The sequence below is a fragment of the Marmota monax genome, unplaced genomic scaffold (assembly GCF_021218885.2).
Source record: "Marmota monax isolate L192 unplaced genomic scaffold, Marmota_monax_Labrador192_F-V1.1 WCK01_AAM20220418_F8-fsc00167, whole genome shotgun sequence".
In the NCBI taxonomy this organism is placed as follows: domain Eukaryota; kingdom Metazoa; phylum Chordata; class Mammalia; order Rodentia; family Sciuridae; genus Marmota; species Marmota monax.
The window spans coordinates 1,672,783-1,699,745 of NW_026694116.1; the positions used below are offsets into that span (position 1 = coordinate 1,672,783).

At 60.5% G+C, this 26,963-nt stretch overlaps 2 protein-coding genes and 1 long non-coding RNA gene across 9 annotated transcripts in view; 2 read left to right on the plus strand and 1 right to left on the minus strand.

The window, feature by feature from the left end:
- Positions 1-8,262: 8,262 nt before the first annotated feature.
- Positions 8,263-15,309, minus strand: LOC124107533 (uncharacterized). 4 transcript variants are annotated; one of them, XR_006856451.2, is made up of 3 exons: positions 15,233-15,309; positions 12,542-12,746; positions 8,263-11,511 (listed from the first exon to the last, which is right to left on the minus strand). It is a non-coding gene; the product is annotated as an uncharacterized LOC124107533 (long non-coding RNA). The 4 variants fall into 4 exon arrangements; XR_006856454.2 differs by having other exon boundaries at positions 15,132-15,243; XR_006856452.2 differs by lacking the exon at positions 15,233-15,309 and adding an exon at positions 12,858-15,124.
- A 101-nt stretch (positions 15,310-15,410) lies between these two features.
- On the plus strand, positions 15,411-19,372 carry Tmem250 (transmembrane protein 250). 4 transcript variants are annotated; one of them, XM_046465381.2, is made up of 3 exons: positions 15,411-15,844; positions 16,505-16,663; positions 17,322-19,372. In XM_046465381.2, exon 3 carries the CDS (start codon positions 17,361-17,363, stop codon positions 17,862-17,864), a length of 504 nt encoding a protein of 167 aa, XP_046321337.1. In that variant the 5' UTR covers positions 15,411-15,844; positions 16,505-16,663; positions 17,322-17,360; the 3' UTR covers positions 17,865-19,372. The 4 variants fall into 4 exon arrangements, with proteins under 4 accessions (XP_046321337.1, XP_046321336.1, XP_046321340.1 ...); XM_046465383.2 differs by lacking the exon at positions 15,411-15,844 and adding an exon at positions 15,963-16,281; XM_046465380.2 differs by lacking the exon at positions 16,505-16,663 and having other exon boundaries at positions 15,412-15,844.
- Positions 19,201-26,963, plus strand: part of Nacc2 (NACC family member 2) — a 77,026-nt gene continuing 69,263 nt past the window's right edge. Inside the window, exons 1-2 of the mRNA XM_046465386.2 lie at positions 19,201-19,336; positions 19,421-19,601. Of these exons, the coding sequence (XP_046321342.1) occupies positions 19,574-19,601 (28 nt within the window). The 5' untranslated portion in view covers positions 19,201-19,336; positions 19,421-19,573. The remainder of the gene's footprint in view (positions 19,337-19,420; positions 19,602-26,963) is intronic.

Here is a 26,963-nt window from a genome sequence, read left to right on the forward strand (position 1 = left end):
AAAATAACTCACAAAATGGACTCCCCACACCCCACCCCTCACCATCCAGTGGGGACCACTTGAGGAGACCTCTTCCATCCCCCAACCCGGCAGCCACAGATACAGCTGCGTAGGAGCCCAGGTGGAGGCCCCTTCCCCACTGGGCTGTGGCAGGAGGCAGGCAGAGCTGGCCCTGTCCACGGGGGAGGCCTTCTCCTTCCTGACCGTCAGCCTCCACCCCACCAGGATTTAGGAGTTCACACCAAAGAGGTGCTTGACTCCTGAATCCCACGGAAAATTAAATCAATTACGCAGTCTAATAAAGAACTCCAGGTTTTTAATTAAACTAAGCTTAATTAAATGGCGAATGCTCTGCTCTGTCGATGCTCTGATCGGGCCCTGGGGGCTGGGAGCGTCTGAATGGCCCATGCTGGCTGCTGTCCGGGAGGGATCGATGGGCCACTTGTCCGCAGGGGCTGGCTGCAGGACAGGCAGAGCAAGGTGGGCTGGGGGTGGCCAGGTGTCCCAACTCATTCCCAAGCCCCAGACTCAGAATTAGGGGCTGCCAGGACAGCCTGGAGCCCTGCCCTGACAGAACAGTGGCATGTGGGGTCACAGCAGGCCAGACCTGCACCCCCCCACGCAGCTTCTTCCCCTTGCAGGTGGCCGAGTCCCTGAGTCTACCTGGGGACCCTGCTTCTGGCTGGACTGTCTGCCTGGCAGCTCCCTAGGCCCCTGGACTGGCTGCCCGGCCCCAGCTCACCTCCTGGGCCCTCCCCCTGGGCTCACCCCCATCTGCACTTCTCAAGCTTCCTTGGCCCTGAGCCCAGGGTCATTCTGGTCAGAGGAGGCAAAGGCCTGACCTGGCCTTGGCTGTTGGCCTCTCACAGAAGCCTCTGTGCCAGGACCATGAGCCTGGGCTGGGGCAGGGGCCCAGCTTCCACTCTGCCCACCCTGCGCCTGCTTGATCTTGGTGCTGACCACTGGGGAGGTGGCAGGGGCCAGGCTGGCAGACAGCCCCTCCTGGTCCGCAGCAGGCAAGCCTAAGTTGTCCGGGGATGCTTTGGGGAGTGAAGAGCTCAGGGGTACACTGGGGCTTCTCTTAGGGTCTGGGGAGGCGTCCACAGGGCCATGCATGGGCAGTGAGCAGACGTGGGTTGGAGTCCTTGTCACCAGGAAGCTGTATGCCTGGGACTTGAGTCCGCACCAGTCCTGCCTGCCGGACCCAGTGCATCCTGTAAAGTGCTAAAGAGGGCCTCGAGGGCCAGGCCAAGGAAAGCCCAGCAGGGCCCCCCATCTTGGGTCCTCCTGCCCTGCCTCCCAACCCTCCTGGAGCCCCAGGGACAGCAAAGCTGTCCCCAGCCTGAGACCTGGTCCCACCTTTCCACCCACTTTGCCCTTCAGCTCCCAGCTGACTCCCTGGGGGAACCGGCCTCTCCTAGTGGCGTGGGGACTCCTGATGCCCCTGGGCACTGCCAGCCTCACCCTTGCCTTATGTCGCCTCCCACCCCTCCCCCACCTACTCTCAGGCTGGTGGTGTTGGGCTTCCCTGAGCCGCGGCCGCCCAGGCACCCACTGTCTGATGGATGTGTGTCGAGGGAAGCCGGGAGCTGGAAGCATCCCGCCCCAGGAGCGAGAACCAAATGCATCATAAAAAAATAGAACCTTCGCTGCGATTGTCTGATCTGTATTTATTTCATAACATGCAGAATTAATAAGACACTGGGTTTGAGGCTACCATGGCAACCGAATGCAGAGCGCCTTGTCCCGGCAAATAGATGAACTCATAAATAACACCCAAGTGCTGACACCCACCACCGTGCCCCTGCCCACCCGCATCGGGGCGAGGGCTGCCCTGGCCCCCGGCACAGCAGGGCTCTCGGTGCCCGGAGCTGGCACCTGATGGATGAGTCTTCTGAGGCTGCCATGTTGGAGACTTGGCTGAGCTGCTGACCCCGGGGCACCAGATCTGAAGATGAATGACCACTGGCAGGCAGGAGGGGACACACAGGGGAGCCCTCCACCCGCCTGCAGCTCTGGTGGCCAGGCCGTGGGGCCCCCTTTCCTTCCTTCCTGGGCATCCACCATGTGGTGGCCATTCATCCATTTGGTGAATGCCTACTGGCCATGCAGTACGGGCCAGGCAGGGACGCCTAAGGAGCAGCCATTACTTACATAAGCAAGTACCTGTCTCGCTTGCCCATGGGTGTGATGGGCCACCTGGAAGCTACCGTCAGCACTGAGATTTCCCCAGAGGACATTCCTAAAGCCCTTGATAGAGAGCTGGTCAGGCGCCATGCCACCCTGTGGCTTTCTGAGTCTGTCTCCTGGCTCTTTGAGGCTTTCAGGACGATCAGCACAGTGGCTCCGTGTGGCTGTGGTTCTGCCAGGGGGCATAAGCTGAGGGGCCACTGCAGCTGCCCATGGGGCCACCCCCGAGACATGGCCAAGCCACTGGGTGGTCTGTCCTCAGCCTGGTGGGCTGCCCCTAAGGGTGTGAGTTCCTTTGCTCCCCAGCCCGGGTCTCCCTGTCTGGACAACATGATCCCATTGCCTCACCGGGGTCCCAGGAGAGAAAGCCCAGAGCAAGAGCAAACAGATGAGCACCAGGGACGTCAGGGCAGCAGAACTGATCGTGGGAGCCACATGGTAGACATGTTGTCATCCATTTGCCAAAGCCCACGGAATGTGCACACCAAGAGGGAGCCCTCGGAAAGCTGCAGACATTGATAATCTTGCAAGAGTGAACCTGAAACTGCTGTAAGAACTAAAGTGCCCGCTGGATGCAGTGGCCACACCTGTGATCCAGTGGCTCAGGAGGCTGAGGCAGGAGGACCACAAGTTCAAGTTCCGCCTCAGCAACTTAGTGAGGCCCTAAGCAACTTGGCAAAACCCCGTCTCAGAATAAAAATGAAAAGGTCTGGCTGGGGATGTGGGTCAGTGGGTAAGCACCTCTGGGTTCAATCCCCAGTACCAAATACGTAAATAAATAAAATTAATAAGGTCCCTTTCTCTGTTTTTGAGAGTGAAAGCCTTTTGCCATTACTGAATGCTTTATCAGACCCTCACCTCCCCAAAGGAGTGTCCTGAACTCCCAGGACTAATGACACTACCGTGCCAGAGCCCTCAGCATCGGGGGCCCTCATAGTCCCCCAGACCCGCTTTGTCCCTGGAAGACCCACTGGCCCAACAGGCATCTGCCTTAGACACAGGTCTCTGAGAGGGACAGCTGGGGATGCAGGGGGTCTGGGAGGACAGCCCGAGGGGAGAAAGGGCCAGGCAGGGCCCAAGACCCCAGAAGAGGACCACCTGCCCCCAGCTGCCCTGACACACGACAGCACCAGCAGTGGCCGGTGGCCAGGAGGCCTCTGCGTACCTGCTGGGCTCCCAAAGGCAGCACTGTGTCACACCAATGGCTTCATCAGTGGCACTAAAGCTCAATGTCTGTCCCCTGGTCCACCTGTGCCCAGCAGCCTGTGTGGCTAGCCACACCCACCTCACTGAACAGGCCTTTTAATGCCCCTGTCCTAGGTGTGCACCCCACTAGGAGGGAGGAGCCTTGGTGAGCATCCTGGGGGTGCCCAGCACCCGACCTGTCCCCACCACAGATGCCAGGTGGCAGCCTGGCCCAGGCAAGCCCCGTCCACAGTGGCCTGCCGTCTTCCCACCTGGAAGTGGGTGGTCTCTCAGCTACTGACTGAAGGATGAACCCTAGGAGGCAGTGCTGAGGAAAGCAACGGGGCCACCCTCAGGACCCGGCTGCAGAGGGGAGTCCTGCACTCCTCCAGCGCCCGCCTCACCCCACCATTGCAGCCCTGATGCACCTGCAGGAGTTCAAGGAAGAGCAAGGCCGCCCCCTGGTGCCAATGGCAAACACTGCAGCCTCCCCTCACTCCCCAGCCCTGCACTCCCACCAGGTCTGAGCCCTGGGGAGAGGACTGGCCCTCCAGGGAGCAGGCGGGCCAGACAGGGGGAGTGGGGACCCAGCACACCACACCGGGTCTGAGCACTCTGGTGCTGCAGCAACCCCAAGTTCATTCTGTAGTTTCACTTGGTGCTGTCCCTGACCCTCACACTCACGTCCCCTCCCATTCCTCCGCAGGGACCCCATGACCAGGGTACAAGTCTTTCTCGGCTCAGTGCTCTGTCACCCCTGAAAGTGGGTACATGAGTGCCCCTAAGGAAGCCCAGATCCAACAGCAGCTGCCCCCATCCTTCCAAGGATCCCGAGCCACGGTCCAGTCCAATGGCACTTCCCATGGGACTATTTCAAGCTTGGCTGACCCCAGGAGTGACCTGAAACACCAGACAGTTGGGGTGAGCTGGGGTGAGCTGGGTGAGCTGGGGTGAACTGGGTGGGCTGGGGTGAGCTGGGGTGAGCTGGGGTGGCTGGGTGCACAGCTGCCCTTGTCCAATCTCAGCAAGACAACTGGCAGAGCTCAGACCTGCCCCTGCCCCAGTGGTGACCAGGGCTGGCGGGGAAGAAGCAGGTCGGGTCCGGAGTGCTGACACTCACCCCAGGCCGAGAGCGCCCCCTGCTGGCCTCCCAGTGCACCCACCAAGCTGAGCCTGAGCCTCCAGAGGAGTCCTGGGCAGGTGTCCTGGGCAGGTCTGTGGGATGGGGGTGCCCTGGGCACGGGCTCCTGTGGGGGCGTGAGGGTGCACACCCTGCCTTCCTTACCATGTGAAGGGGAGCCGCGCACCTGTCCAGTGCACGGGGCAGGGCTGCATTCCTCACCACAGGTATAAAGCCCAGCTGAGCTCCACCCCAGCTATGTCCCTCTTGTCCCCAGGGGAACGAGCTGCAGGCCCTATTGAGGACTGGCTGCGGACGCTGCTCTGCCCAGGGCAGCAGTGCAGGTGGTCTCCAGGGCTGCATTCTGGACGGCAGCAGGTGCTGACGTGGAGTCTCCTGTATGACAAGGTGCCTGGGAGCCTGTGCACACCTTTGTCCCTCTTTGCCTGTCTCAACCCCCTGCATGGAGGGGACCTGGGTTCCCCCAGATGAGCCCAGGACAGGGCTCCAGATCCCTTCTCAGCAGGGTCAGGAGTGTCCCTTTCTGAGGCACAGAAGATGTTTGTGGTGGCTGAATGACACCTCCACCTGACCTGTACCCTGGCCCCTGTGCTCTCTTCCCTGACACCAAAGGTGGCCAGTGCCAAACCTGCCCTGGAGGCTCCAGCCCTGCACAAAGTTGACCCTCCTGGGGCCCCCTGCCCCTGGCCCTGGGTGTGGGCGGCTCCCTCGCAGCCCTCCTGCCCTGGGCTGGCTGCTGGGTCGATTCCCACCTGCCTTCTGTCCCTGAGCTCTGCCGGAGGCTGCCGCCTGCCCTAGAGCCCAGCCTGGCCTGAGGACTAGGTCAGTGAACAGAGACCCGGCCCCAGGGCAGTTGGGCCAAGCACACCTGTCAGGAGGTCCACTCGGAGCTCCTGGAGAGCCAGCAGTTCTGACCCGTTTCAGCCAGCAGGCCCTGGGCCCAACACAGGGACAAACGGCTCCACTGAACCCAGGCCTGCCCCCAAGGATCTCAGTCCCAGCAGGCGGGGACAGACAGACAGCCTCCACAGGTGGCTGGGTTTCCCGGTGTCCTGAGAGGTGACCTGGCCATGCTGGAGTCTCCATGACTGAGGAAGGAACTGGAGTCCGGATCAGAGCCGCTGCAGGAGGACCCACACGAAAACCTGGGAGGCCAGCTCAGGCGTCCTGTGTGACAACAGGAGGCTCAGGGCACAGCTGGAGAGGCAAGAGTCCGTCCTGTGCCCACCGACCAGGCCGTTCACAGAGGTGGGACAGCTGACCTCACGCCATGTGGGTTTGGGCCACAGTACAGGCGAGGGAGGTAAAATCCTGACCACGGCCAGGTAGGAGGCTTCTCCCTGTTCACCGCAGCTGGTTTTCAATCGGGAATAGCCCACCTACTAAGATCAACTTAACAAACGGTAAGGAAGTAAGACTGTGATGAGGGGGAAAGTCCTTGTGCCCATCTCTGTTCTTGGGGCAGGTAGACAAACAGGAGCTGCCCACAGAGGCCACAGATGGACACAGGTGCACGGGTTAATGGACAAGACATGGCCAGACCACAGGCAGAGGACACAACACCTTGTCCGGAAGGCGGGTGGCGGGTGGACTTGCCTCTGCTGGAGCTAGCCCCTAAGGCCCTAGACAGACAGAACGGCCACGCGACCCCAGCCCCATCTGGGAATGGTCAGGGGCCCCACTAACACTCAGCAGCCCATCTGTAGTGGCCAAGCTCCATCCACTCTGCCCACCTCAGCAGGGGACCCAGACACCCCGGCCAACCCAGAGGCAGGCCACTGGGCCACCCTTTAGGGTGCCACTCCTGGGCCACCATTGTCCCAGGCATTGGAAAACCCTCTTAGACTTGGCCCCCAGCAGAGCTTTTATTCCAATTTCCTTCATACTGACCAGAGATGTGGGACACAGGAGATCAGGGACCCAGTGTCCAGTAACCTGCTCCCAGCCCTTCCCGATTATCCATCTCCACCTCCTCGTTTGCTGTCTTGGAACCCTGTGGGTCCTCTTGAGAGTCCCCCTTTGCCCTCTTTCAGTCTTTCACTGGGAATTGAACCCACGAAGACTCTACCCCTGAGCCACATCCCCAGCCCTTTTTATTTTAAGTTGGGTCTCACTAAATTTCTGAAGAAGTCCTCAAACTCATGGTCCTCCTGCCTCAGCCTCCCAAGCTGCTGGGATTACAGGTGTGCACACCATGCCCAGCTGCCTTTGACATGCTTTCCTTTTTTTTCAATTGTGATACATATGAAAAACTTACCTTTTTTAGTTTTGTTTCCATCCTGGGATCTAACCTAGGGCAAGCACTCTGCCACTGAGCCACATCCCCAAATCCACCATTTTGGTCCTTTTTTTAAGAGCACAGCTCAGTGGCATTGAGTGCATCCACCACAGTGCAGCTGCCACCTCCGACCAGCTCCAGCACTTTTTCATCTTCCTAAACTGAAACTCGGTCCCCACGAACACTGTCCCCACAAACAGGGCCGCTCACTCACCACACCACCTCCGCTCAAGACTGAGGTATCACACAGGCTCTGTCCTTCTGTGTCTGGGCTCTTCCCTCAGCAGAATGTCCCCAGGGTCCGTCCAGCATGGGTCGCCGGAGGTTGCTGATGGTTCCACAGAAACCCTCCACCAAAACGCGGGAAGGGCCAGGGGCCAGAGCCATGAGGAGGGGGGGTCCCCAGGGGGTTCAGAGATGGGGGTCCTGAGACACAGGCAGCAGCTGGGAGGAAAGACCAAGTCTAGCCTCTCAGGCTTGCTGTCTGCCGGCCCATGGACTCTCCTCCCTCCCCGACTGCAGCATGGGGAGGCGGGCGGGTGGACTTGCCTCTGCTGGAGCTAACCCCTAAGGCCCCAGACAGACAGAACGGCCACGTGACCCCAACCCCATCTGTAAAGCATGCACCCCACACTCTGCAGGCCTCAAGGTGCCGTGGCTGTTGGGACTTGCGCTTCCTGGGACATGGCCAGCTTTGCAGCATCTGAAGGGAGCCAGATGGTCATGGGGTGCCGCACGAGTGCCCACAGCACAGGTGGCACAGGAGCCACCACTGGGCCCTGGCCTTGAGACGGCCACGTCCCCCAGGCCCAGGAGCAGGCTCTACAGCACTCCTCCCTGGAGTGCCCACCCATCTGCCACCACTTCTATCAACCCGCGATGAACTGGGGCAGCAGGGGGAGAGCAGGGGGAGAGGGTGGGAACAGAGCCGCGCAGGCAGGCGCACTCCTGTTCTGAGGCCAGGGGAGCCAGCAAAGGTGACCCACTTGGAGGACGCCTGCTCCTGGATGGAGGCGGGGGTGGAGGGAAGCCTTGTGCCCGATGGGGGAGTCTGCCTCCTGGGGAGGAGAAGAGGAAACAGCCTCCTTCGTGGGGAAAGCCCGGGCTGGGGTGCAGCCTACGGGCAGAGCACTGGCCTGGCTTCGAGCCTCAGTGGGAAAAAAGTAAAAGAACGGCATTCTCTGTGGCCAGGACCAGCCTGCTGCCCTGGCTTGAGGTCCTGCCCTGGCCCCTTGAGGGGCATGCTCACCGAGTCCATCTTCTCCCGGCCTCCACCTCACTCTGAGGCTGATTAAATTAGTGAATGCAATCACAATCTGAAGCGAGTTAATTGAGAGAATTTATTTGGGCCTGACAGTTTTATGCATGTTTGATTAAGTATTATAGGGTTTGTTTTTGATTTTGCATAATTTAACTTTAAATCCTGCACTGGGGGGCCCATCAACCATTAACGACCAAAATAAACCTCTTTTCAGATGCATCCATTTATGATTTATTTCTGAGTGCAATATCTTCCAGATTTTTTTTGGTGCTGTTTCCAAAGTGACAAATATGTTTAAAGTAACATTTTGGGCCATCCCACTCATCCTACAAATCCTCCAGAATGCATACAATTCATTAAAAGTTTTGAAAGAAGTACAAGTTAGCATTTATACTGCAACAAGTGACACATAAATGCCTGCGTTTGTCTTCCAAGCAAGCCATAAAATATACCTGCTAGCCGGTTCCCCGGAGCCTGCACATCACCCACGCTCTGGGGTGATGATCAGCCCTGTCACAAATCTTCAGTCCTGTCAAAGTGAAGCTGCTCAGTCAGGAGTTCAAGTCGAGTCTTTTGTGAAATTAGCACAGAGGCCTCAGAGCCCAGGCCTGGGTCTGGGACGCGGGCAGCCCTGGGAGAGGGCGCACCAGCCTCCTGGGACCCCTTCACAGCTGGGTCTGGGTGTTGGGAGGACGTGCCCACCTAACACCAAGGGGGGTCCACAAGGAGACAAGAGCAGCCCTGCCCTCCAGGGCCTCTCACTGAGGCCTGCTGTTTCTCGGCCTCCCAGGGGCAGCGCTGAGTCTGTCCTGGCCCGGCCTTGGCAGAGGGCTTCCTGCCATAGATTCCCTGTTTTCCCTTTTGGTGCTGAGGAGGATCCCGGGCCTCACTCATGTTGGGCAAATTCTCTACCCCCAGCCTTACCCCAGCCCCAGGGAAGATGAAGGAGTTGCCCTAGGTTAGATCCCAGGGATGTTCCCTGGACCAGGGCTGGTCTGTGATCTGGCCAGGCCTGCTGCCCCCCAGGGCCCTGGAGCCTCCGTTCTGAATACCCAGCACGAGGCCGCACTCTAAGCAACAGCCAAGCACACGTGGGGCTGCTCTGCGGCAGGAGGTCTCTGTCCCAGGGAGGAGCTCAGGCCACTGGAAAGACGGGCACAGGTGAGCCACCACGTGGAGGGAAAGGTGGGGCGCAGAGGAGGGGGTCCATGGCCCTGGGCCTCCACCTGAGGAAGCAGGGGGCTGTTGTGGGTGTAGCTCCCGGTCACCAAGAGGGCTCTCTGAGCAGAGCTCTGGCCTGTGCTGTGGCCAGCAAGGCACAGAGCGTTGACACAGGTCCTGCCCCTCACGACCCTGTGACCTTGAGCAAGTTACTAGTCCCTTGGTCTCCTGTAAAAGGGGACAGGAGCAGCCATCGGCTGTGGTACCCAGTGCCCTTGGGTTCAGTGACACAGAGACCAACAAGTGCCTGGTACACGCACAGCCAGTGTGCTCCCTTCTCAGGCTGGCCACCCGCCCCAGGACAAGGCAGCCAGGAGCAGTGACGAAGCCCCCCTCGCAGGGGAGGGGTCTAAGCGAGAGGTTTGTTGCCCTCAGGCCCTGCACAGCCATCTCCTCCCTCTGCCCTCACGTGGTCACCCTCTGGTGTGCCTCTGTCCTGACCACTGGTCCTAGGTGACCTGAGTGCCAGGAATACACAGGGTTACTGTTGGTTGTATTAATCCAAGTGTATGTGGAGGAAAGACCATAAGCAACGTGCCCCTGATGAGATGTGAGTGGCAGAACTGCGGCCAACTGCGGCCCAGGCAGACCTAGATAGTGACGTCGGCGTCTGCACTGCTGCAAGCACAACTGAACTAGGACTTAAATCCCAGACTCTGGGGGGCGATGGGACCAACAGGACCTGGACAGAGAGGGAGGTCTCGGTCTGGTCTCCCCACCAGACTCCTCCAGCTTGAATCTAGTTCCAGCGACCCTGACTGAGGACCCATGTCAGGTGAGCATCTGGGACTCTTGGGTAGCCTCAGTTAGGACTCAGAATCAGGATGTGTGTCTGAAGTGTGATGAGCATCAATAAAATAGACCTGATTGAACCCAGCTGTGCCTCAGACTGAGACACTAACAACCGCTCGTCACACTAGTGGGTCACGGTCTTAGTCAGCTTTCATTGTTGAGACCAAAAGACGTAGAACAACTTAGAGGAGGAAAAGTTCATTTTTGCTCGTGGTTTCAGAGGCTCAGTCCACGGCTGGCCGGATCCATTGTTCTGGGCCTGAGGTAGCGCAGAGCATCATGGAGGAAGGGCATGGCAGATAGCTGGTCATTCATGGTGGCCAGGGACACAATATAACCCCAAAGGCACATCCCCGGGACCCAGCCTCTCCAGCCGCACCCTACATACTAGCTGCAGTCCCCACCAGCTAGACTAGTCCAGGGGCTGACCCACTGAGGCAGCCGCGGCTCTCACAGGCTGTCATCTGACCTTGCAGCGTCCTGGCTGTCTCTCATGAGCTTCTGGGGGATACCACAGATCAACCATAGCAGGGCCCATCCTAGGGAGCTTTGCACGTGTTGAGGGTCAGGCTTCAGCACATGAACGAGAGACACAACTCACTCCATAGCAGCACCTCGAATGTCTCCAGTTCTGTCGTCAGACTGACCCATGCCAAGGTGGGTCAGGCTCAGGTCTCTCGGGAAGCTCCAGAGAGGATGCCCGAGGGCCAGCCCTATGCAGCCTCACAGGGGCTCAGGGTCTGTTCCCAGATGGCTGGCTGTTGTGGAGGCCTCAGTTCCTCCTTAGCAGGCTGGGAGCAGGACTGCTAGAACACCCACCCAGCATGGCAGCTGAGGGGAGACTGCTTGTCTTCCCAGATCCCCGACAGGGAGGCGGAAACCCAGGCATTCTGTGGCCCAGCCTCAGAAGACGTCACCACACCCCATCCGCCACACTTTTCTTTGGTACTGGGGTTGAACCCACAGTGCCTTACTCCTGCACTTACAGTTCAGATGGCCGGCTGGCCACCCACTGGCGCCCCTCTCATGGCCTCCCCATGAGACTTCCCAGCATAGCAGCTGGTGCCCAGAGGGAGCAGTGCCCAGGAGGCTGAGAGAACAGCCGGCTTCTCTGAGAGCCCAGAACCACACAGCACAGCCCTCTGGGCCTCCTCTGACTCCAGGCCAGTCGCTAAGGTGGACCACCAGGGGTGGGGAGTAGACTCCTACCTCGATGGCAAGCGGGAGGGGCTGCAGAAGAGGCACCGGTGGCTGTCCAGGAAGACAGCGTGTCCTTCACGTTGTCCTGTCTTGGGCCCCTCAGCACTTCTCGGAAGCGGGGTGGGGTGGAGGGGGATTATCATTGAGCTTGAAGCCACACTGGGCCTCCCCCAGGGGGGTCAGTTTGAAAATGACCCTGGAGAACTCATGACTTGGGAGCCTGAGGCAGGAGGATCTGGGAGCCTGAGGAAGAAGGATCACAAGTTCAAGGTCAGCCTTGGCAGGTTTGAGCAACTTAGTGAGACTGTGTTTCAAAATAAAAACTAAAAAGGGCAGGGGTGTGGCTCAGTGGTACAGTGCCTCTGGGTTCACTCTGCAGCACACACACACACACACAAAAGACTTTGGGAGATTCTGGATGGGGCTCAGCAGCAGAGGCTTGCCCTGCCTGTGCAAGGCCCTGGGTTCTATCCCCAGCACCACCAATTAAAAAAAAAAAAAGGCCCAGGAGATGTCACTTGTCTCCCTTTCCCTCCCCCTCACAAGCCCTTCAGTGGGCCACAACCGATCTGGCAGCAAGACCTGGTCATGTCAGGCCCAGAAGTCACCTGGCTAGGCAAAGCGCCAGGTGTCCTTATCCCTGCACCCACCCCCAGCTGGCAGATGGTATGGGGGCAGGTGCAAAGCTCTCCCAGGCCGGCAGGCAGGACCCCTCCTCTCAGCTCCCCCGGGCATGGGCAAGCCTGCCCAGCACCTGTGTACCAATGGAGCGAGGGACTGCCTGCTCAAATTGTGGACTGGTAGCTGTCCCTGAGGCAGCTGCTCACCTCTGCCACTCTGCTGCGAAGGCGCTAAGCAGCCACAGGCCCTGCACACGAGCGCGTCAGTCCCGCCTGCATGCATCCCGCCGGAGTTCCCAGCCCAGGCTGAAGGCCTCGCTTGCACTGGCGCCCCTCCCCAGCCCCATCCCCGCTTCTCAGGCCATCCCAGCAGGTGGCGCCAGGCCTGCGCCCAGAGCTACACTGGGAGGAGTGAGGACCGAGGTGGGGACCCTAGCTACCTTTCCACAGCAAGATAAGCTGCTGGAGGGCCTTTCGAGCAGGCCACTGAGCTGCACAGGGCACACGGGGAGGGCCCAGCTGTGGTCAGGTCCTGGGCTGGAGGTCATGGACTCAGTTCAGTAGGTGGCTTCCAGAACTTCCAAGGAGTGAAGTCACAACAGCAGGGCACAAGGTAAGGGCAGGGGGCATTTCCTGGAGCTTCCCTGGCTCACCTCCTGGGGTAGAAGAGGAACCGAGGGAGCCTGGGGGCCAGGGAGGTGGTGGCACAGGGCCGCAGGCGACCTCGCAGAGGCAGGGATCTTCCAGAGGGGTCTTGAAGGGTGAGCAGAGGTTGGCAGGTGGAGGAGGAACAGAGACTCACACAAGGAAGGCATGAAGGGGCAAGTCAGGGACAAGCCACCCCAGGATATGCGGCAGCTGGAGGGGAGACAGAAATGCCCAAAAAACCATCAACCCGAGGGCCGCAGACACACAGCCCAGGGAAGAGGTGCATTTTAAGAGGCTTCTTAAAAACCCGTCGCCCTTCACCTGCTGCTGGGAAGTTTCCAACGCTCCCTGGCTATGCTCAGCTCCACCACGGTGGCAGGAGGACCAGGGCCACATACCACCAAGCTCCTCAGACCCTTCCACAAGACAGGGGCCAGTGTGAGCACGGGACAGGGAGGGAGCTACGGGGAGGCTGGGGCTCTGCAGGGCAGCCAGAAGAGTGCCAAAGGAGCGGCCACAGCCAGAGTCAGTCCTGAGGACAATAACAGAAGGCCCGCACTGGCTCCACAGGGACCAGCAGGCCTGAAATTAGTCCCAGGTGGAGGAACTTGCACTTCTGCAGCTCCCCACCCAACACCCCTGCACAGGTCACACCAGTCTCTTTCTCCTGGGGCTCTCACCACCCTCCAGCCCTGACACCTGGACCTCTGAGTGAAGGATGGGCAGGGGTTGGTCACACATGCTGGTGGTGTTGGCAACGACCTGGGGCCGGGGCCAACTGGATAGGTGCCTGACAGGAGAGTCAGGGCCATTAGCTACAGACAAGGTGACAGGGTAGTGGGACAGACCTCAGAGCAAGACCAAACTGGCCACATCCCTGAAAAGCTCACCAGGGGACCTGAAGTCCCCATCTGGAGGCCTTGGGGAGGGTCCTGGTCTCCATGAAGAGATTCTAATGCAGGGGTGTTGTGGCCGCTCCAAGTGATACATGCCTCCTTAATTTCTCCCCCAAAAGCTTTTTTATAACAGTGAAAAGAATAGGCACAGAAATGTGTAAAAAAAAAAAAAAAAGTGAAAATGACCTCTGAAACTAAAGTAAATGAAAATGCTCTGCAGACATCCCCCTGCCTCAGGACCTCACCCGAAGAATGCACCCACAGCCCTGGTGGGCCATCCTCACAGGCCTGCTTCACCTGGCTTGTGCGGTCCACCCAGGTCTCTCAAGACTGGGCGCAGATGGCAATGACTTCACCCATCCTTAGATCAATCAGTCTCTTGGGACTGATGCCACCCACAGCCCTCAACAGACCCTCACAACACCCGGAAGGTAGTACTGCTTGTCTGAAAGGAGGGCAGTCTGTGCCACCCCGTCCTGGGCCTTGGCCTATGGTGAGTCTGCACACCTGCCACCCACCCGCCATCTACCCTCATCCTTCCTCACTGCAAGATGGTGGACACCTCCAGCAGGTGGTTCCATTCATGTTTCCCACCGAGGGGCAGTGTGGGTGGATGTCCTGCTCTGGAGTCAGCCCTGTACTCTTCCCCAATTATGCACAACAGGATGTGGGGGGCTGAAAGGGCTGGAGCCAACGGCTGTGGGGTCACTAAGGGAGAGCCAGGGAGCCCCAAATGAAGGCACAGGCCAGGGGAAGAGCTGCTCCACAGGGTGACTGCTGCTCCATAGGGTGACCGCCTCCAGTGTGCGGGAAGCGCAGAGTGGCAGACAGGCAGCCTCCTGCTGGCCCATACCTCGTCCAGGCCAGGGACACAGCCCAATGCTGCACGAGAGGCAAGCACTGGTTGGTCTGATCTTAACAGGCCCTTAAAACAGACAATTAAATCCAGCCATCAGGGCCCTGTTTCACTGTTTCCGTGTTCACATGTGTACAGTGTGGGGAAGCATTCGCCCAGGCTTCTCTGGGGAGAGCTCCGCTGGTCACTGAAGAGCCGGCTCCTGGTGCTCTCCCAGGGGCCCTCATGGTCCAGTCAGTTTTCAGACTCCAGCTCAGGCTGGGTAAAGGCTCTCCGGTCCTCAGATGGGCCTCGCCCTCTCCTGCACAGTGCAGACTGAGCCAGCCCCCAGCCCCAGGTGGCTCTTCCAGCTGCTGGGAGCCCTTATTTCAAGGGCCTCCGCCCAACAGCCTGTCGCCCAACTCTGCCACCTGAACAGCCTGCACCCTGTGACTGGACCGCAGTGGGCCAGAGGGTCAATGAGGGAACCCTGAAGGGCCACAGCTTTCCAGACTCACCATGGGTGGTCTGACCCTGTGGACATTTCCAGCATACCCCCTGTCCACGACCTCTGTCACCTGCAGGGCCTTGGCAAGGTCATTACTGCTGGCCTGCAGGACCCACCCTCATTCCTTCCTTTTATATTTTTTGTGTTACGGGGAGTGACCCCAGGGACGCTCTACCACTGAGCTCCATCCCCAGCCCTTTTCATTTTGAGACAGGGTCTTCCTAAGTTGCTCCAGCTGGCCTCGAACTTGTCATCCCCCTGCCTCAGCATCCCGAACCGCTGGGATTACAATTAGGGTCACCACGCCCGACCCAACTTCCCTCTGGGGCTCTAGGGAACCCCGCGCGGTGTCACACCCAGCTCGCCGCCGACAGCCCTGGTAAACCCGCTCGGCTGCTGCACTGCCCACCGCCGCCCGGCCTCCGACAGTCTCCCGTCTCCGGGGAGCAGCTCATACCCGGTCAGCCCCGCTCCCCCGCAGCGTCGAGGACGCGCGCGCAGAACTCTCGGGGGGGGGGGGGTGGGGTGGGGGGGGTGGGGGGGGGTGGGGGGGGTGGGGTGGTTGCGGCCCAACGCATGAGCGCGCCTGCGCACTGCCGAGCCCTCGAGGCCCGCGCAGTTCCTTGTCTGCGCCTGCGCAGTTCCTTGTCTGCGCCTGGGCGGTGATGTCACAACCGCTCGCGGCTCGTACGCGCGCGCCGTGACAGAATCGAGTTCTGGGACGCTTAGCGCGAGGCCAAAACGAGCACAGCGAGGCTTCGCCGTGGCGCGAGCGGAGGGGGCGGAGGGGGCGTGAAGCCCGCTCTACGGTGGCCGCGGAAGGACGGCGCTACGGCTCCCACGCTGGGCCAAACGCCTCGGGCGGCCGGGCCAGGGCACACCCTCCCCTCCGGGCTTGCCCCAGCCGGGGGCGCGTGAGGGGCCGCGCCAGCGCTCGGAACTCTCGGCAGAATGCAGTCGCCCTGCTCTCGGAGCTTCGGGCGACAGGGGCGCCCGCAGGCCCAGTCCCCAACACCGCCGGCCTGCCGCCTGGTCCAGGACGCCGGCGCCGCCGCGGAGAAGGCACCGGGTGAGCGGCCGGCGGGGAGGGCGGGACCTGGCCGCGGGACGTCTCCAGGGCAACGCGCGGCGCCGACACCCGGAAGTGGCGCCCGCAGATGCCCTGGGCGGCGGGCCGGGGTCGCGCGCGGCCCGCGGGGCTTCCGGGTGTGACGCGCCTGCGCGTGGCCCCCTGCGCCCCGTGGCATTCATGGGCACCGGGAGGGTGGCCGTGTGGTGGTCTGCAGGGAGGCTCGTGGTGTGGAGCACCCGGCACCTGGCGCGCAGCCTCGTGCACCTGCCGGCTCCGCTGTGCTGTCTCGCAGCCACCAGTGCACCTGCCGAGGCACCGGGTGGCAGGAGCAGAATGGAGCCCTCTGCCAGCAGGCGCACTACCCCAGCTGCGCGGGGTACAGTGACACGCCCAAACGAGGGCGTTGTCCTGTCCCCGCAGCGACTGGAGACTGGGTAAAGCTTTGCAGAAGCGCCCGGACTGGGCACGGGACGGATCAGGGTATCCGCCCCCTGAGTACCTTTGGCTGCGCAGCCATTTGCTCTGGACCTGTGTCCGGGAGGGGGAGCTAGACTGAAGTCCATCTGAGGACGTGGAAGCTTTTGGCTGCCTTGTTACTAACTTTCGTTATCGGATTTTCTACATCCTGAACTCTCAATCTGCTGTTTCCTTCCACAGATTATCGAAGCAAGTTGTAAATGGCATTTACTAGGTGCAACTAGAGAGCCATGTGCCATTTTCTCCTTTCTTTTGGAGCCCAGTCTGAAGGGCTGCTGCATCCCGTGGCAAACAGCATGGACCCAACACTGTGGCCCTGCTTTGCCATGACACCCCCAGGTATCCTCCCTGGTTCAGGCAACCCTGGGAGGATAGAGCTGTTGCCCCCCTCCTTCCTCTCCCCTGCTTACAGAGCAGGAGCCTGTGCTCAAGTAACCTGCCCCAGAATATTCCTAAGAAATAACACCACCAGGGCTCAGGCCCCACCAGGTGACTCCAGAGTCCCCATCTATCTGCATCCTGTCCCTCATCCTAATCTTATTATTCCTTGTGGAATGGCCTTCAAGGACTATTGTCCCTGAAATCTGCAGAAGTCTTGAGCAATAGTAGACATACAAAATTAAAGCAAGACAAATCTAGAAAATGGTGACTGTGAGAAGCCTTTGGAAAGGAGTGAGCTTAGCCAGACTCTGCTTGTCTGGACCCCAACCGTTTTGTCACTGACTGCTCTCAGGGAGGCCCTCTTGGGTGAGGGGGCCATGGTCACTTTCCTGGCCTTGCTCAGCACTGTGGGTAAAGTGCCACTTTTGGATTTTACATTGTGGGTCCCTTGGAAGAATCCTCAGGAGGGTTTGTAAAAAGGAAAGGTGGGGACTGAGTCCCAGTTCTGAGCCCCAGGCCTGGCATTTGAGCCTGCTTGGCGGGCTGATTTCTCAGGGAGAGACACCCTCACCGTGTCCTCAGACTGACTTGATGCCCTCCTTGTCTCTCCCCCCAGGACCACGCCTCTTCTGAGGTCTCCAAGGCCTAGGCGCCCATGACACCCATGCTGACTGCCTCCTGGAGGCAGCACCGCCACTACGAGCTAGCGCCGCCGCCGCTGCCGCTGCCGCCGGGGCCAATGCCTGTCATGCCCATCCCACGACGGGTGCGCTCCTTCCACGGCCCGCACACCACCTGCCTGCACGCAGCCTGCGGGCCAGTGAGGGCCTCGCACCTGGCGCGCACCAAGTACAACAACTTTGACGTGTACGTCAAGACGCGCTGGCTTTACGGCTTCATCCGCTTCCTGCTCTACTTCAGCTGCAGCCTCTTCACTGCCGCGCTCTGGGGCGCGCTGGCCGCGCTCTTCTGCCTGCAGTACCTGGGTGTGCGCGTGCTGCTGCGCTTCCAGCGCAAGCTGTCGGTGCTGCTGCTGCTCCTGGGCCGCCGGAGGGTGGACTTCCGCCTCATGAACGAGCTGCTCATCTACGGCATCCACGTGACCATGCTGCTGGTCGGGGGCCTGGGCTGGTGCTTTATGGTCTTTGTGGACATGTGAGGGCGTGGCCTCCGCCTGACTTTCTTGATTGTGCCCGCTGCGGGTTCTGTTCTTGGTGGGGTGGGCTGGTCAGGGCATTGTGCACCCCCGTCCTATAGGCGACCACTGCAGAACATGCTCCCCTTTGGGGGAGAAAAGGGCTGAGACTATTCTGTGACAGGAACCACTGCCCCTCTGGCTGGCCTCTGTAGCCCCTGCCGGCTGGGCTTCCAGCTCTGCGGTGGTCTGCTCACCTCCTTCCAGGTCGACCTGTGCGGTGGCTTCTGTCTGTTCTACACTTTGAGATTCTCTGTGACACACACCCCACAGTTAGGCCCTACCAGTGGTTTGGGAGACCCTGGACACGGGTGTACTGCCCAGGAGCAGATCTGGACAGGGTGCCCCCTGGCTGCTCCGCCCCCTTCCTGCACACCTTCAGCCCATCTTGGCCTTGGTCAGTGTTGGACCCCACTGGCAGACACTGCACTGTCTCACAGCTGCCCACTCCCTCCCGCCTGCCTGTCACCCTGAGGGGCCATGTGGGTCCCCTTGGATTGCTCAGATGCAGTCCGGCTGGAGTGCAGACAGCCTTGGCTGGTCCCTGGCGCAGGGGCATCCCAGAGTGTGTGGGAGCCAGGTAGAGCTCCCTCTACCTCCACCCGGCCAGGCCTGCTGAGAATGTCCCCTGTACTGCATGCTGCTGCAAGTGTGGGGTGTCTGGGGAGCAGGCTTTTGGCCTGTCTTCCTGTGAGACAGCACCCAGCACTGAGACCTGCCTTTCTGGAGCAGGTGCCGGGGGTGGGCTAGGCCCACCACAGAGAGCCTCCCCCAGCGCTGTCCCCACCCTGCTGTGGCTGTTGAAGCATCCAGGTGTGAGAGAGCGTGACTGAGGGACAGGCAGGGTGTCCTTGGAGCAGGGAGCACCTGGGCCCTGATCTAGCCTCCTGTGTTGAAGGGGCTCTGGTCAGTTATGCGAGGTGTAGGACACTAGCCTGACTCTGAGGATGGCTACTTGGTCAGTACTTGCTTCACCCCAAGTTGTCCCCACTTCCTGGGTTGGATGGTGGCCCCTTTAAACTTGCCCTGCCAGACAGACCAGTGGCCAGGGGATCTGTGAGGACAGTTGTGTGCCACTGAAGAGCAACTTAGGGAAGCAGAAGCTCCTGGCCACAGATGGCGCTGTAGTTTGTAGCCAGCCTCCGTCCGCTGCTCTTCCAGAGGGAGGCTCCAGAGGGCCCCTGTGAGCCGGAGGGCGGGCTCAGAGCTTCCCGGCCCCGCTTTTCTCCTGCTGCAGAGAATCTATTGCACTAGGTCATGCGCTTTCCTCAAGCCAAGCTTTGTTTACGCTCACTGACTCCTGTCACAGAACCGGCAGAGCCCCTCCAGGGCTGGCTGTGCTGCCTTGAGTGTGAACACCATGCCAGGGGCGGCAGGACCGCTGCGCACTGCACCCCACTGCCCAGTGTCCCGAGGGCCTGCCGAGTCTTAATGAGGTGGGCCACCTGCATTAAACCTATTTTTTTAACACATTGATGGAGTGATTGCTTAAAGCTCAGAATATTTATTTGCTTTTTAAGGATATAATCACCGACCCAAAAGACCACAGACTACAGGACTTTCTCTTCGGGAGGAACGTGGCCTCTGTGGAGTGGAAGTCCACACTCTGGTCCTTCCACCCACAAAGACTTCTTACAGCCCTGAGGCTGCCACCACACCTGATTTCAGCCATTATGGCCAGAAAGTTACAGAAGGGAACAGGTTAGTGACAGAGAGACCCTCCCATTGTTTCTGGATGAGACAACTTTGTCCCAGGGCAGCATGGGAACAGAGGGGCCAGGTTTGAGTATCGGGGCTTCTGACCATCCTGCGTGTCCCAGGCTCCAGATGCAGTGGGGTCCTGGGGGTGTCGAAGCTGGGCCCCAGTCAGCCAGGCGTGAGGGTGGCTGTGCCCACGATGGACCCTGCTGGGCCGCTCAACATGCCCAGGGAGACACCACCTTCCTAGCAGCTGCTGGCCGGCCTTGTCTTCCGCGGGTCTGGGGAATCTTGCTGTTTCCACAGTGCTGGGGTCAAGCCCAGGGTCTTGCACACAGGACGGGCAGGTGCTGAAGCACTGAGTCCTGTCCTCGTGCCCACTGTTAACCAGGCCGCCTCTGTCCAGACTGCACAGGGGCTGCTCCATCCACACTGCAGTGCAGGAGCCACCAGCCCCACGAGGCCACTGAGCATGTGGGCCCAAGGTGATTGAGGTCCCTTTCAAGGAGCCTCCTGGGGCTGCACGAACCACAGCTCTGAGGCAGCCCAGGCTATTTGGGCACTGACCACAGTGGTGGCACACAGACCTGGCAGAGCTGTAGGACTGGATAAGCACACCTGGGGGGCAGGCCAGGGACCCCCAACAACGGCTGTGCTTCCATCGGTGGGGACACAATCGAGAGCTATGTCCTGGGCCTGGGAATTCCTCTGAAATGCCTTATTTAGAGCAAATCTATTTGCTCATTAAGGACTCCCAAGTCCCTGTGGAAAAAATGGGGATGGCCAGCGTCCTTGGAGGGCACAGCAGTGGGTGGGGAGGAGTAGAGGGCAGGGGAGGTGCTGAGACAGACCCGGCCTGGGAGGGTGGTGGTGCCAGCTCTGCAGGAGGTGGCTTAGGGGACAGGTTTGACCTCACTTGAGCAAACTGTCCATCCAGCTGCCTCCCCACCCCCTCAAGTGGCCCAGACTGCCTGTGAGGTAGAAATGGTCAGGAGAGGCAGAGGGACATCTCCCAGGCTGGGGAGGGAGTGGGCAGGAGGCCACCTGCTATCAGGTAGGTGGTGGGAGAGAGCAGGGACATGAAGACCAAGAGGCCACCCCACAGGGAGGCCTGCCCAACCCAGGTGCTGGCTGAGAGGATGCCGGTGACTACAGCCAGGCAGTGGTGGTGGGTGGGCAGCAGGTGGAGCAGTGTGGGAGAGGCGCTGAGGCCTGAGCCATCTTCCTGGCGTGTGGAGCAGCGGGGAGGAAGCAGCCCGGGGCCAGACCACCAAGAACATACCCAAGGCAGAGGTCCCATGTCCACGGGTAGCTGCGGGGCTGGCGGTGGAGTTGGGGCTCTGGGGAGGGTGCTCCTGGGCAGGAGGTGGGAGGAACAGGATCCCAGCAGAGGACAGCAATGAGGGGTGGAGGGGGGGACGAGGAGGGGCCCGGGCCACAGCCACCTGCCATTGACTGTGTTGGGTTTGCTTTCCAGCCGGTCCATGGGCAGGGGTTCAAGTCCAGCTTTCTTCCATTGTCCACCACACAGGACAGCCTCACCCACCCACCTCCTGGAGTGGAGGACATGGGGTCTGTGGAGATGAGGAAAGTCCAGACCCCAGGAGCCAGCAGAGGGCAGGGGTGGCAAGAAGGCTGGAGCCGGGGGATTTCTAGAAATGAGATGCTCACTGGAGACAGGCCAGGGGCTCCCAGTCCCCAGGCACAGGGTGGATGGTGAAGTCGTCTCTGTGCCCTGTCTGCAGCCCTTGGCAGAGACCCAAAACAAACACAGGGGCAGGAGGTGACCTTCCCGGGTGGAGGGGCAAAGTCTCAGCGGGGTGGGGGTGTGAGCAGGGTGCCTGGTCTGACAGCCCTCCAGGAACATCCCCAGTGCTGCTGCAGGCACTGAGGAGCCAGCGTCAAGGAGCTGACCTTGGGAAGGCCCTGTCCCTGCCAGTGTACGAGGGGGGAGGGCGGGAGCGGTGGCGGCGCCTTCCAGTGCTGATTCAGCGTTTCCCGGGGAGGGGAACTGAGCGGTCCACAGTGGCCAGCCTGCTTTTCTCTTCTCCCTTTTTGGCCTTGTTTGGAAGAAGGGTCCCTCTCTGCACCAGCTCCTCCCAGGAAGGCCCTCTCCTCCTCCCGCAGCGGCTTGGAGCTGGGCACTGGCTCCTGGGAAGCAGCATTCCCAGGCGGGTGCGCGGCAGGGGCAACTGTCCAGGAATCCCCAGCAGTCTGGCTGCCTCCCGACAGTTCCCCAAAGAGGGAGCTGCCCCCCAGCATCCTTGCCCCGGCTGGGACTGTTCGGGAGCCGCTGATTCAGCTCCAGGGCCCTGTGCCCCTCCCCCACCCAGCTGGGCAGTGTGCCTGGGCTGCTGGCAGCTGTGTCACACGGGACCTCGGGACCTCGGGCTGGGTGGTGTGGCTCTAGGTGTGTGGCCCACGCTGCGCCTGGGGGTGGGGTGGCCACCTGAAGCTGCGGAGCTTGCAGGTGCGCTCCCTGTGGCCCGCTCCCTGCCCCCATGGCCCTCACACTGTCATCCCAGAGCCTCCTGCAGGGTGTGGGTGGGCACCGAGGCAGGAGCTTGTCTGGGGGCCTCTGGCTGCAGTCCTGATCCAGCTCTCAGCAGCTACCAGCCCCCACCAGGGCCAGTCTCCAGAGCCCAGGTCAAGTTGGGCAGAGGTCCTCTGTCCATCTCTGGCTAGGACAGCCGTGGCCACCTGCCCTCCTGACCAGAGCTGGGGGCTGAAGAGGCCGGAGTGCCCTGTGCTGAGTCTCATCCTGAGCTAGCCAGGGCAGCAGCTGGGGTCCAGGGCTCTCCCAGGGCGTGGGAGCGCAGCAGGAACGAGCCAGGACCCCCAAGGGCCCTGCACGCTGCTTCGCCTGGTGCAGATTGGATTTGCTTCTAACTGTGGGCACAGGGTCAGGCCAGGGGGGCTGGTACGGGCCACTGACCCAAGCCAGGGCTTGGGGAAGGAAGAGGCCAATTCTGGTTGGGAAGTGGAACCTGTCACCGGCTTGAAGCATCCATGTGAGGCCCCAATGCCCCTGTCATAGTGCAGCTATGGGAAGGGGACAAACACCTAGACACAGTTGGGAGAGGGTCCAGTGAAGGGCCAGAGCTGGGGGGGTGTGGGAGGCTGGAGGAGCCAGCAGCGGCTCAGGGGGAAGTGGTTAGATGGGGTCAGGTCACAGGAGCAAAGCGGGGCGGGGGGCAGTGGGTGGGAAGGGCAGTTCTGCTCCACCCTCCAAGCTCTGAGGCGGCCGCTGAGTTGCCACCTTGGCCATCAGCTGCATATCGACCGCCATTCACGGATAGGCTTTCTGCTTTCTCAGAATATTAATGACATCCTGCTGAATGCCACATGAATATTCATCCAGAGATCAATCAAGTCCAGGCTGGCCGATGGCACCTGGAGATGGCTGGCTCAGCCAGGTGGCCCGACCCGCACTCTACGGTGGGTGTGGCTGGGGGTCCCTGCCACTCTGTCAGGGGTCCCTCCTCTCTCTGGACAGTCTGGATGGACATCCCTGCTCTATGGCCACCCTGAGCCTGGGAGCCAGGAGCTGGGGACCCCTGGAAGACTCAGGTTTTGCAGTGGGTGCTGCCTCCCCAGAAGCCAGGCCAGTGAGTGAGGCCTTCCTGCCGTCTCTGGGGTCCGGAGCCAAGGACCAGCTCATGACGCCCAGGTGAAGAGGTGGGAGTTGGCCCTGGGCAGATGGCCTGTTGCGCCAGGAGGACTCTGGTCTTCCTGGGAGCCCCCAGGTAGCCTTGAGTTGGTCTGGGGTCCCTGCACTTCCCCTGCTCACCCCCCCGCCAGCTACTCTGGCAGCTAAGTGCTCTCCTGAGCAGATTCACACGACAGAGCACGTGGGTTTCTGGCTCTTTCCTGTGGGCACGGCCGGTGCCTGTCCTGCCTCAAGTGCAGGCGTGGGCGCTGCTGCCCGCTGGGCTGCTGCCCTGGCTCCCTGCTGTGGATGAGGGGCGGCACGTTCAGCTTCAGCGGGGCGGCGGGCTGTGGGCTTGGCTGTGCCTTTCAGGACCGAGGGGGACTCTGCCCCCCGCCTGCCTGCCAGGGTGCGGAGCCCTTTGATAATGAAACCCAGGTATTAGTGTGGACTCATTATTTACAGCAGCACCATGACATCATAGGTACATGAATTATTTGTGTGTTTTTCAAATCGTGATGCGATAACCCCGTCTGTTTGCCCAGCTCCCGTAATGCACAGGCGTCCTAATGAACACCATTATCCCTCTGGACGCAGCCTGGAGGCAGTTCCTGCCTTTGCCACTGCCCGCGGGGCCATTTAGGGGGGCTGCAGCCTCGTGTGACCCTCACCCCTCCTGCCGTAGCCAGGTGTGCCCATCAGGCCCACGTGTGTAATACCATACTACCCACCGTGCCTCCCTCTGTCCTGTGCTCCCTCTGGGGGCTCTCCAAAAGCACCAGGGGCTTGAGAAGCCCTAGGTGACACTAGCAGCCTTATTCCTGAGCTCCTGCACAACACAGGTCTGCCCTACAGAGCTCAGGCAAGTGCCCCAGGGGCTGTTCCCGCACTTGGCCGCTGTCTTGGAGCCGATTAGCAGGAGGTGCAGCCTCCAGGACCAGCTAACCCCAGGAGGCCAGGGCAGGGACTGGGAGGCTGGACCACAGCTGCAGCAGGGAGGCTGGCAGAGCTGCAGGAGGAGCTGTGGGCAGGGCCCAGGCCAGGCTGACCAGGGTAGGGCGCCATCCTGCCAGGGGCTGGGCAGGGTCAGAGCTGCACTGTGGGCTGTCCCTTCCCCTCCTTCCGCTAACACTTCCCCAGGGAAGGTGGAGGCCGGGGCTGCAGGCCTTCCTGGGGCTGATGACCCTCAGTAGCGCACACCCACTCCTGGGTCTTGTCCTCAGAGACGTGTCCCTGGGTTAGTGTCCTGAGGGTCAGCGTACAAGAAGATACCAGTCTTTTGACACACCAACCGTCTGAAAGACTGTTGGTGAATGAATGAGTGAAGACACACAATTGTCCCTTGTGTCCTTGAAGCCTGGTACATGGGCCTTCAACGCCCACTTTCTGAATGACCATGTGGAGGGTCACCAAGACCTCCATTGCCGGGTTTCTGTTCTCATGACTAAAAGGCTCAGGGGTCACTCTAGTTGAACTGGGCTGACTGGGCTGCATGAGATAACCACACAAGAGACACAAATACCTTTTGGTTTGGGGTCGCTGTGACGGCTCCTCTGACCTTAAGGGTCCGCAGGAAGAGAAAGAGGGAGAGCATGCGCTGACCCCTTTGAGGAGAAGCTATTCAAATGAGGCAAGGGGTCAGGTTTCAGGGGGCTGAGTCTATCTTCATGATGTCCACTGTCAGCAGGTTGACTGACACCTGGGTAGGCCACACCCAAGGGCACAGTAAGAGAAGGCGACACACACAAGGCACTTCCATGGAAGATTCTGTCCTAAACAGGGCAAGGGATTATATTACAAAGGAACAGGTGAGCGTAGCTCCACCCATGGGGCTGTAGCAAGACACGCCTGGGTACGAGACACAGACCCTCAAACCCAAGAAGGGTGGGAAAAGCTCTGCCACATTTCTGTGACTGAGCGCCTCAGCACCCAGCCTGGGAGTGTGACCCAGTCACGTGCAAGGTTGGTCTCCCACACTCCATAAGCTGGTTTCTCAGGCAGGATGCCATGCTTCAGAGGGAGGAATGGTGCTCGCCTTTTTCTGTGTTGTAGCTGCCCATCCTGGAAAGGTAGCCCCACTATTAGCCCTGGAAGTCCTTCCACTTGTCTTACCCAGGAATTTCTAGCTGTTGCCCCAGCCTGGACACCTTTCTGGGAAGTGTGTCCAGCTCTCTCCTGTGTCCTGCAAAGGACATTGGCTGTCCCTTGAGCTGCTACACCTACCCAGAAAGGACTTGGCCAAGACTCTGCCATCCCTCCTGGGAGGAGGTGAGTCACTGCAGCCTGCTCGACCCTCAACCTTCGCACTGAGGCAGCAGCTGCTTAACAGCTGCACTAAATGGTAGAGGGAAATTTAGGACAAAAGAGGAAGATTCAAGCATCCAATTTAAACCGGGGGGAGGCATACAGAAACCAAAATGGTCCTGCCCTAATTCCTGAGCGGAGGGAGCCGTGGGCTCTGCAGCCGCCAACAAGAAACCAAAATACTCACCCAGCTTCCTTCTGGGAAAGGGATCCAGACTCGCCTGGTGAGCCACAGGGGTCTGCAGAGCCAGCCTCCTCCTGGGGACCACGGGAACCCACATGTGCCCCAGGCACCACGAGTCCAGCACTGCAGGGCACTGTGGGCATCTGTGTAGGAGGCTCAGGGCAGAGGCCAGCAAGTGGGGGGAGGGGCCGACCCAGCTCTGGCCCCTCCAAGGCCTCCCAGAGCCTAGATGCCCCTGGATGTGTCTAAGCAGCGGGGCTGCAGCTTCCTGGCGGGTGGCGGAGGCCATCTGGTCCTCCATCTGGGAGGGCCTCCCTTCTGCCTTCTGAGCTGTGGGTGGGATGGACCTTGCAACTGGCCAGCCCTGGAGCCTGAAGTGCCAGCCCCTGCTTCTCCGAGACCATGTTCCTAGCCCTGCGGATGCAGGTCACGCAAATACGGTGTCCACCGCAGCTGCTGGAGCTCCAGGACGGTGGCCCCCGCCAGCACCCCGGCAGGCTCGGCAGTGGTGGCTGCTGACCCTGCGCTGCCTGTGGTATCCAAGCCAGTGTCCCTTATGATGCCCCCTGTTCCCCAACCCAGCTTTCGCAGAGAGCAGCGGCTCCTTCGCAGGGGCTCCGGTCGCTCTGGGAGGCACCTGTGCTGGAGGCCTGGCCTCCCCTGCCGCATTCTCTGGTTCCTCTTCAGCTCTTCCTGCCTCATTTCCGGAGCCCACAGACCGGGTCATGAGGCCAGTTGATGGTTGCAAAGTGCACCCCTCCTGGCCACCACTGAGTCCTGTGGGTGTGGAGGGCAGCGCTGGCATGCTGGGGTATGCCAGGGTGAACAGGCCAGCATGGCCCACCCGGAGGACACCTGGAGGCAAGGGCTCTGCAGAGGGCTGCACAGCGCCAGCCTCACCTGTAGCTGGCTGTGCCCACGCACCCTGGTCCCTCCTGTCCTGCAGGTGCTCCTGCAGCCTGTGCACGCTTGTCTGCGGTCATCCCTTGCCTACCCTCAGTACAGCCTACGAGTGGGTTTCAGCCCTATAGTGACTTCCAACCAAGAGCCTCGTTTCCTTGGGATGCACCCTGAGCTGGATCCATGGGGCTCCCAGGGACCCGCTCTCGTACCGGGCAGAAGCCCCAGTGAGTGTCTGCCTTGCGCAGACCCGCTACCCAGAACCCCCTTGGGCAGTCTGACATCATTCAGGCACTCTCCCTTCCAACCCTGGATTCCAGGGCCCATG

Excerpts from the sequence above, each read along its gene's own strand:
- Tmem250 (XM_046465381.2), top strand. The coding sequence starts at position 17,361 with ATGACACCCATGCTGACTGCCTCCTGGAGGCAGCACCGCCACTACGAG.